The sequence below is a fragment of the Myotis brandtii genome, unplaced genomic scaffold (assembly GCF_000412655.1).
Source record: "Myotis brandtii unplaced genomic scaffold, ASM41265v1 scaffold1167, whole genome shotgun sequence".
Classification (NCBI taxonomy): domain Eukaryota; kingdom Metazoa; phylum Chordata; class Mammalia; order Chiroptera; family Vespertilionidae; genus Myotis; species Myotis brandtii.
Window position 1 is genome coordinate 439,419 of NW_005354039.1, and position 10,957 is coordinate 450,375.

At 38.4% G+C, this 10,957-nt stretch overlaps 1 protein-coding gene across 2 annotated transcripts in view; it reads left to right on the top strand.

Moving 5' to 3' along the window:
• METTL16 (methyltransferase like 16) overlaps positions 1 to 10,957 on the top strand; it is a 63,206-nt gene that overhangs the window by 6,107 nt on the left and 46,142 nt on the right. For both annotated transcript variants that reach the window (XM_005858297.2, XM_014529288.1), the window contains exon 2: positions 1,197 to 1,324. In XM_005858297.2, the coding sequence (XP_005858359.1) occupies positions 1,197 to 1,324 (128 nt within the window). The remainder of the gene's footprint in view (positions 1 to 1,196; positions 1,325 to 10,957) is intronic.

The window sequence follows — 10,957 nt, forward strand, 5'->3', positions numbered from 1 at the left end:
CTTTTTTTTTTTAATTCTGGGATTTATTTACCTTCTATAATTGAAACTCTGTTGCCTTCACTGGCACTCCCAGCTCTGAGACCGCTGCTTGCTGAAAGCAGGTATCTGGGGTTTGTTTGGCTTCTATAATTGAAACTTTGTTGCTTTTGGAGCCGTTGCTTTCGGAGCTCAGAGCCGGGCCGCGGCAGGTGGGGAACCTTGGCTTCCTCCATCACTGGAGCAAGCAAGCCTCCTGCTCGCTTCAGCTGCGTGGCTGCCGGCCGCCATCTTTGTTGGCAGTTAATTTGCATATCCTGCTGATTAGCCAATGGGAAGGGTAGCGAAGTTACGGTTAATTACCATGTTTCTCTATTATTAGATAGGACTAGAGGCCCAATGCACAGATTTGTGCACGGATGGTGTCTGGCTGCCCCACCCCGATTGGGGCCAATTGAGGCCCGCTGGCTGGGGAGAGGAGTTGTGAGAGGTGGGCTGCTGGGGCAAGGGGTCAAGCGAGGTGGCCGGCCAGTCCTGCTCCAATTTGGCCAGTTGGCAGGCTGCAGTGAGCATCATAGAGACCAGTCATTCTGGTCGTTTTAGTCACTTGGCTTTTATATATATAGATATAGATAATATTCCATTGTATGCGTATACCACATTCTGTTTATTCATCTGTATATGGATATTTGGGGTTGTTTCCACCTTTTGGTTGTTGTGAATATGATGCTATGAACATTGGTAAACAAATATATGTTTAAGTCCCTGCTTTTAGTTTTATTGCGCATACTTTGGAATGGAAATGCTGGCTCTTATGGTGGTTCTGTTTTTTAACTTTTTAAAGAACCACCAAATTGTTTTCCATAGTAGTTGTACCATTTTATGTTCCCACCTGCAATACATGAGGGCTCTAATTTTTTCATATCCTTTCCAACATTTATTATTTTCTTCTAAAAATTTTTAAATAATTGCCAGCCATCCTAATGGGTAAAGTGGTATCTTATTGTGGTTTTGATTTGCATTTCTTTAATGACAGTTCATGATAAGCATCTTCCATATTTTTATTTGTTATATACATTTAAAAAATATATCTTCTACTTTCTCACTTGATTGGTAAGGATGTGTTGACTGTAACTGTTGACTTGGCAACCATAGGTGTTCCCCATTAATATATTTTTAAACTAAATATGTTCATTTTTTCCTTTTTTTTCTTTTTAAAGATGGCTCTGAGTAAATCAATGCATGCAAGAAATAGATACAAGGACAAACCTCCTGACTTTGCATATCTGGCATCCAAATATCCAGATTTTAAGCAACATATTCATATAAATCTGAATGGAAGAGTGAGGTAGGTAACAGATGAAGAATTCTGGATACTGTATTATTCTAGTGTAATCTGAATGGATACAGTGTAGTGGAAAGTGTACTGGACTGATAGTAGACCTGAATACTAATCCTAGACATTTTATTAAACATCTCATCTGACCTTGGACAAATTACGTACCCGCTTGGGATTTCAACTTTTTAATCTATAAGGTGAGAGGATTGGACCAAATGTTTTTTAGTTTCCCCTGGCTTTAAAAAAAACAACAACAACCCTCTAAATGTCCAAATTATTACTTACCTATCAGAGATCCCGGAGTAATTGCAGAAACCTTAAAATTGTGCTCTGAAACTTGGTAGCTGGTGCCCTGGCTAGTGTGGCTCAGTTGGTTGGACATTGTCCCGTGCATGCAAAAGTTGCTGGTTTGATTTCCAGTCAGGGCACATGCCCAGGTTGTGGGCTCAATCTGTGATAGGGGACGTTCAGGAGGCAGTCGATTGATGTTTTTCTCTCTCTCTCTCTCTCTCTCTCTCTCCCTCTCCCTCTCCCTTCCTCTCTCTGTAAAAATCATCAATTTTTAACCTAAAAAAATAAAATAAAATCAAACTTGGTGGCTGGTGAGCGTCTAAAGTCTTTTTTTTTTTAAGTGTGTTATTTTGAGGTAGGAAAATAATAGCCATGATATCAAAACTGTGATTTCACAGATATTACTACTTAGGATGTCACTACATTTAAGTTAAAAAGTTGATTTTAAAAAATTGAGAAAATAATAGTATGACTGCTTCAGGAAATGACCAAGATTATAATAATGGTATGGGAGATTATAATAACTGATGTGTATGATATACCCTTGAGAAGGAAACGTTTGACTGCATTCCTAAACTCTATGGGAGTTACAGAGTGGATGGAAATTCCAAGTCAGCCTGGGGAAAGGTGTGGGGATTTAACTATGGGTGCCGGAGAAGGGGGAACAGGATTTTTGTGGAGAAGAGACAAGGTAAGGAATAATAGGATCATTGCACTGATCTCTTCCTTTCTCTTAGCAGTCTTCTTATGACTTTAGAAACAGAGGTCCTAGGGCAGGACTTAACCTGGGGACCAAGATACCTTAGAAATCATATAAAAGTATTTAAAAATATATTTATGTTCATTTTTCTGGGAAATAATCCTTAGTTTTCATTTGTCTACTTCATTCAGTAAAAAGTTGACTCACAGCCTCAATTATGAACGCTTGTACTACTTAATATTTATTGATTAACCATTCTGTGCTAAGTTCTAGAAGAGCCACAATAAATAAGAAAGACATGTGGATATGTGTTACCTGCTGTTGAGTTGGCTCTGATTCCTGGTGACCCTATGAATGAGTGATGTTCACAATGTCCTGTCCTCAACAAGCCCTGCTCAACTCCACAGACTCACTTCTCTGACTTTTTAGAGTCAGTCCATCTCATATTTGGTCTCCTCTTTTCCTGCCCAGCAGTATTGTCTTTTCCAGAGAACCTTGCCTCTCCCGATGTGCCCAGAGTAGGACAGCTTCAATTTTGTCGTTTTTGCTTCCAGCGATGTTTCAGGCTTAACTTGCTCTAGGACCCACTTGTTCATCTTTCTGTTGGTCCAGGGTCTTTAGAGCTTTCCTCTAACACCATATTTCAAATGAATCAATTTTTTTCTGTCCAACTTTCACATCCATACATAGTTATTGGGAATACGAGGGTGTGGTTCTAATGACACATTTTGCTCTTGGTGATCTTTCCTGATTCTTCCATTTCTGCCCTTTTGAGTCTCAGTCTTCTCTTGATTTCTTGGCTACAGTCTCCATTTGAATTGATGACTGAACCAATATAAGCAAAATCTTTAACAATTCCAGGGTCTTCTTTCAAAGTTAAAGTTGTGTATTTCTTCTGCAGTTGTGATTTTCGTCTTGATGTTCAAATACAGTCCTGCTTTGGCACTTTCTTCTTTCGTTTTCATTGGAAGTTGTTTCAAATCATTGCTACTTTCTGCCAGTAAGATGGTGTCGTCTACACATCTTAAGTTATTCATAGTACTTCTACCAATTTTCACTCCTCCCCCTGAGTCTGGCCCAGTTTTTCATATATGTTTTGCCTACAGATTAGAATAGGAAAAGACAAAAAAAAACTATCTTTGCAGTTTACACACCAGTGGGGAAAGTGGACAAATAAACAAGCAATTAACCTTATTTGCCTCAGTGTGTCAGAATCTGTGGGGTGTGCAGTGGAATCACATAGAAGAGAAATCTGACCTCAGCTTTGGGATTTAGAGAATCATTTGAAAGAGAAGTGGTATCTTAGTTGAGTTCTAAAGAATGAGTAGAAGTTAGCCAGGTAGAAAGAAGAATATCACAGACTGAAGGAGCAGCATGTGCAAAGAGCACTGAGTAGTAGGGGAACTGTGAAGTTGAACATGCCTAAAATGTGGTGGACAAGTGACCGGAGATAGGGCTGGGGAGGATTATGCTTGTACTTTATAAGGCCTAGTGAGGAGTTTGGAATTTATCTTAAGGACATGGTGTGGAGAGTTTCTGTGTCTTTAGAGTTACCCATCCTGTCCTTATTCACTAAAGTTTTAAAGTAGGGGAATAACATATTCAGAATTGTGCTTAGGCAGATGTATTCTAGGAGTATTGTGGAGGATGGATTGCAGGGGAAATTAAGACTGGAGGTACAGAGAAGTAAGTAGAAAATGGTTTTAATAATCCAGTTAGGTACATTAGTGGCCTAACTAGGTAGAGGTAGTAGGGATAGAGATTACTGGATAGATTTGAGAGAAATTCATGGATAGAATAGCAGGACATGTTGGAAATTAAGAAGTAGGAGCCCAGTATGGTGTTTAGGATTTCAAATTAGCAAGAGGATAGGTAGTAGTGCCATTTGCTGAAGTAGGGACAAGGGGAAATGAGCTGATTTGGGGGAGGTGATGTTTTCAGTTTCCAGCATATAGAATATGAGAAGTCTCTGGGATATTCAAGTGGAGTATTTCGTAGGCAATTGAGAACAGAAGTCTGAAGGACACCAGTAATCTGGGGTTGTTATTAGTGAAGGTCCTGGGTCTTTGAACTGAATGCTGAAGAATGAATAGAAGCAGAGGGAAGAATTCCAAGTATAGAGAACAGAATTTTGTGAAAAGCATGTTAAGTTTGGAGAATTGTATGTAGATAGGGCTAAAGCGAATACAGTGGGGCCTTGACTTACGAATTTAATTCGTTGGGACTGAGCTTGTTAAGGAGCTCGTTAACTCAAATTACTCTGTCAACTCAATGCAAAAAATCTGCCTGGAGACAGCTGGTATCTCAAAAAACTCGGACACGCTGAACCAGGAGCCCCACTGTATAGGATAGCAGATTGGGGAAGAAAAGATGAGACTAAAAGGAAAACAGAACAAGTCACAAAGAGCCTTTCGTAGCATACAAATAGAATGGCCTTGATTGCTTAGACATTGAGGAACCAGAAGAGGATTTTTAAGATGGTTAGATTTTGTAAATGGTTTAAGATTTTTTTTTTTAATCACTCAGGTCCAGCTGGTGTGGTTCAGTGGTTGAGCGTCAACCTATGAACCAGGAGGTCCCGGTTTGATTCCCAGTCAGGGCACATGCCCGGGTTGTGGACTCGATCCGTAGGCTGCTGATCATTGATTCTCTCTCATCATTGATGTTTGTCTTTCCCTCTCCTTTCTTCTCTGAAATCAATAAGAAATATTAAAAAAAAAATCACTCAGAGCAGACCAAACAGATCTGTTAACACATTTCTGAATAGACATTCAATAAATATTTGTTCAGTCATGAGAATAATTTCTCTATAAAATCTATTTTCCATTTACCTAAGGCATACCTAAAATAAAATTACACATAAATGAAAAAGGGATAGGTAAATAAGAGTTCCTTCCAAATCTGCAAAATTAAAATACAAGGCAAAAAAGCATGAAATTGGAAAAGGTCCTTGTTTATATTAATAAAAGAAATAATTTTCAATGGAAATTTTAAAATGAAGACTTTTAGCGTTTTAAAAAATACAGCAGAAATATCTTTTTAAAAGTGTTTGACAATTTGGAGACATTTCTCTTTGTATTTCTAACCAAATAGAAATACTTGGTTAGCAGTACTGTTAACTATTAATCAGACATTATCTTAGTTAATATCAAAACAATATTTTGATTAATACCAAACAGTGTTTGGTTAATACTGTAACCAAAAATAAACTCCAGAGGATCCGTGAATGCTTCGAAGACAATTAGATAAAAATACTTTTTTTTAATCCTCACCCGAGGTTATTTTTCCATTGATCGTTTTAGAGAGGTTGGAGGAGAGAGGGAAAGACAGACAGAAACATTGATGTGAGAGAAACACATTGATTGGTTGCCTCCTACACACACCCCTACTGGGGCTGGCAAACCTGCAACCAAGGTATGAGGTATGGGGCCCTTGAACAGGAATCCCTGGGCCAACACTCTAACTACTGAGAAAACTGGCCAGGGCTTTTTCCCCCTTTTTATTGAATTTATTGGGGTGACACTGGTTAACAAAATTATAGAGGTTTCAGGTCTGTACACTATATTGTGTGTTCACCCCAAGTCAAATCTCCATCCATCACCACTTATCCCCCCTATATCCTCCTAAACCTACAAAATGAATGCATATTTTATTACTAGAGGCCCAGTGCACGAATTTGTGCACAGGTGGGCCCCTCGGGGTGGCCTACAGAGATCGGGCCCCAGCTCGTGCCCCCAGCCTCACAGCCCCAGCCTGCGCCCGCAGCCATGCAGCCCCACAGCCCTGCCTGGCATCCCGCCTTGGCATGGCACCGCTCCTTCACCTGCTTCACCATCCTGCCTGCGGGGTGATTGATCAGGGCCGGGCCCCCCACCCAGCTCCCTCAGTGCCTGGGAGCCTGGCAGCGGCCCCACCCCCTGCTGCTGCTGCTGGTCACTGTCTGTAGGGCGATTGGATCCCCACTCGCACCCGCCTTGACCTGGCGCTGCCCCCTCACCTGCTCCACCATCCCGCCGTGGTCCTGCTCTCGTCGGGGCCCATCAGGGCCAGCAGTATCTCCACTGCCGCCCACTGCCAGCACCGTGTCACCGACGCCTGCCATGTTCTGTGCCACCCCCTGGTGGTCAGCGCACATCATAGTGAGCTGTGGAACGACCACTGAGGGGACAATTTGCATATTAGGTTTTTATTATATAGGATTTAAAAAAAATTTTTTTATTTTATCATTATTTTTCTATATGAATGCATGTTTTTTTAAAAAATAGCTTGTATAGACTTATAACACTAAGAGGTGACTTAGAACGTTTTCTGGCTTAGTCTGCTGCTTTCCTTATTGTGTTATAATATTAGGGAGAAAAAGGAAATTATATTTTATAGATAACTTGGTTATTGTCTACCTGAAAATACATTTGAGAATTACTTAAAAAAAATTAAACAAATAAACAAGATTGCTGAATGAAATATGCATATAAATATTTAAAACATAAAACATTTATAAGAATCTATAATAATAAAAGAGTAATATGCTAATTAGACCGGACATCCTTCTGGATGACCTTCCAGACAAAGCCGTGGTGGCGGGGGCCGAGTCAGAGGCAGCCGCTGCAGTGGCCGGGGCTGAGGCAGAGGCAGCCACCATGGTGGTGGGGGCCAAGCCCCTTGCACAAATTTTGTGCATCCGACCTCTAGTAATACATAAAAGAAAATTGATAGTTTTCCAAATACTAGTTAGAAAATATAGTTGCAATAAAAGATTCCATTTACATTAGCAAAGGGAAATAGATTTAGCAAGAAATATGTAAAGATTATGTAAAACAACAGAATTACCATCAGGCCTGTGGACTGAAGGGTCCTGGGTTCGATTCCAGTCAAGGGCACATGCCTGGGTTGTGGGCTCAAACCCCAGTGGGGGGCATGCAGGGGGCAGCCAATCAATGATTCTCTAATCATTGATGTTTCTATCTCCCTTTCTTTATGAAATCAGTAAAAATATATATTAAAAAAAAAAAGAAAAAAAATAATTTCATTCGATATTTGTCCTCAATTTGTTGACTGTTGCCAGTTTTGTACCATAAACATAAACTTTATGTATCCCTATTAAAAGAAAGTCTAGTAGTACTTTTAGATAAATTTTCTTTATTCAAAGCTTAGTCTGGCTTCACCCATTATTTCAAATCAGTTAAATCTGAAAAGGAGTGAAAATTGAGTTATCAGCTGTTAAAAGTGTGTATACATTTTTGTGTGACACCCTGTATTTGAAGATGTTTATCCTAAGGCTGTTATAACAAGGAAAATTGGAAATAATCTACATACCAGTGTGTAGGTTCTTAGAATGATGAGGTTCTGTACCCTGAAATGCCATGTAGCCTTTTTATAAAACATTATACTTTTGTTTCAAACTAAAACTAAAATATCTGCATTGATATGTTGTGCATTGAAAGGGACTGAAAGGTTATGAGCTGGGATGTTCAGAGTGGTTGTTTTGTAATAGGGAAAAGTAACTTACTTTTTTTTTTTCAGGAAAAAAACAAATTTGTCTATGAAGGGATGGGAAAAGGGTGAGGCAAGTTTGAGGAGAACTTCCTCATCGCTTTAAAGATAGGAGCAACATGAGCTTATTTATTAGTTGGCCATATAATATATTTAGGAGGGTAGGTGTAGGAGAGAGGAGTTGTACTTTTTTAATTTTTAAATGCAAATGACCTTGTTGCTCTGAGACATCATTCTCCATCCTGCTTACTTAGGTAGGAGACTTTGATGATTGTTGGCTTTGATAGAATAGTCTTTATTTTTATAATGTTTTTTAAATTAACTCCATGAGATATAAGAAAAAGAATGGCCAAAATATAAACCCACCAAATGATGGGAAAGGAATATCAGACAAAACATTAGATTTGAGATGGATTGAAGGTTCATTTGTTTGTTCAACTCTGAAGTGGTCTCGTAAGAGATGCAGGGTGTGGTATAGGAAGAATGGGCATTCTTAGTCATCCTAAGGACCAGTCTTAAGGGTACCACTAACCAGCTGTGAGGTTTTAGATAATATTCTTAGCTTTACTGAGATTGAATTTCCTCATCTAAAAAAGAGGGATAAAAGGCCATACTTTGTTTTTAATATATTTTTATTGATTTCAGAAAGGAAGGGAGAGAGAGAGAGAAACATCAATGATGAGAGAGAACCATTGATCGGCTGCCTCCTATATGCCCCCCACTGGGCATCGAGCCTGCAACCCGGGCATGTGCCCCCCACCAGAATCAAACCTGGGATCCTTCAGTCCGCAGGTGGACGCTCTATTCATTGAGCCAAACTGGCTAGGGCAGGGGCCATACTTTGTATGGTTGTCACACAGGTTAGTAATAAGGCATGCAAAGTGACTGGCACATTATACTCAGTAAATGACAGGTACTTTTATCATTATTAAGCCTGGTATAATTGATAAGGTGACGACGATTGCTGGTGTGATTGATATCACTCTGTTTTTCTTCCTTGCATCTCTCACTGCTTTGTTATAATCATTTCTGACCATTGCAGTTAGATTTTAGTTTGTGCTTTTTATAATTACCAGCCCCATAGGGACATTTTGCAATTTACTTGAGTCCTGTCAGTTGAGTTTGAATAGAGTGTGACACTTAACTGTTTTGTTTTTAAATCGAAGACCTAGAATTGAGGGACTTTGTCATATCTTGTGACTATACCATTTTTAGCATCTCAGTGAAGATCTAATGAATTGAAATCAATGTTGGAGTAAAATTGGAAGACTTAGGCCTTTGTTGTTACATCAGGTTTAATGTTAGAATGATTGATATTTTAACCATGTGTCACAGAATGTATCCTTCCAAATGCTGTCTGTAATGGTAATACTGTATTCATCAGTATCTCTGTAGGAGTCATTCTGGGGAAATCTGACATGAGCCTGTTGACAATAGGCTATTTTGTGAAGCTGGGCGTGTTAAACAAACAACAAAGACTGATAGAATAAATTGCTAATTTCCATGTGAGAGCTAATTTTAGTTCCTGTGATTTCAGAAATGAGAATGAAAAAGATCTTGCCTATGTTCAGGATTATTTTAATGTCCCAGAGTGCTAAAGTGACCTAGATATTTAACTAGTAAAGTCGGGTGACTAGACTTTGTCCTACAAAAAGATTTCCAACCCTGAGATTAGTGTCTGTATTTTCTTAGAAGAAAATGAACACTTGTTTTTTTTTAAAAAAGTCTAAGAATCAACTCTTGATTTTTCAGCTTACTTTCCTCAGTTAGACTAGCCTCTGCTTGGTGTATTTTGCTTTTTGGAGATTAGCTTATTAATAAATTGTATGCTCTAGTCCATCAAAGTGAATACATATATATACACATATATACATATATACATACATATATATACATATATATACATATATAGCGAGAGTAGCAGAACTGTTTCTATAAACAACTGTTTGAATACACTAAGAAAAAATTACATTGCTGTTTCTTTGCTCCAGATGTTTGATGAAGCTATGTAATAATGCTCAAGCTGCAGTACTATTTTTTTGGCGATTGCTGTCACGCGGGAAATGTTCCTGTTTGGTCTCCAACAGACTTGTCCTCCTTTCATGGAAACAAAGTGCTCTGGAACCAAGGACCTGTTTTCCTTTTTTGAAATTGTTTTTTATTGTACAGACATTTTAGAGCCCTTAATGGGAAAGGACAGAAATATATTTTTCCTAACTACATTTATAATGGTAATGTTACAGACATAAAAGAAAAATGTCACAATTCTTCTACCATAAAAATCTATTTGTGTTTAAGCCCTTGTCCTTATATAGTAATTTTTGTGGTTGTAATTTTGATACAGATACAATCATAGGACTTATTTTTAGCACCGCTTGGTGACATATTATAAACATTTTCCATATAGTTACAAAACACTATTATGAAGGTGATACTATATGAAATGTATTTAGATAATATAAAAATATGAGGAGAATGAAAGTCTCCATTCCTACTCATTTACCCAACCATTATATATACAGGGTCTTTTTTACTTTGTTTTTGTTTTATTTTTACAAGAATGTTATCATAATGTACATATATGCTTTTACTCAAACTTGAGGCTTTTTGTTTTTAAATCAAGGAATCCTCTTCATACAAGAATATGTGAATCAGCCCAGTCTTATTCCTTTCAATGACTGCAGAGTATTCTCTTGTGTGGATGTATTATAACTTTTTCAATCAACTCACTATTGTTTACTTTTAGGTCATTCCTAAATTTTTTGTAATACAGAACAGATTTATTTTATTTTATTTTTTTTAAAATATATTTTATTGATTTTTTACAGAGAGGAAGGGAGAGGGATAGAGAGTTAGAAACATCAATGAGCGAGAAACATCGATCAGCTGCCTCCTGCACACCCCCTACTGGGGATGTGCCTGCAACCAAGGTACATGCCCTTGACTGGAATCGAACCCGGGACCCTTTGGTCCGCAGGCCGACGCTCTATCCACTGAGCCAAACCGGTCAGGGCCAGAACAGATTTATTTAACTGTTTCTCTTACTGTTGGTCTTTTTTTTCTCTATTTTCTTTTTCCCATCACCATTTTTTAATAATATATTTTTATTGATTTTTTACAGAGAGGAAGGGAGAGGGATAGAGAGTCAGAAACATCGATGA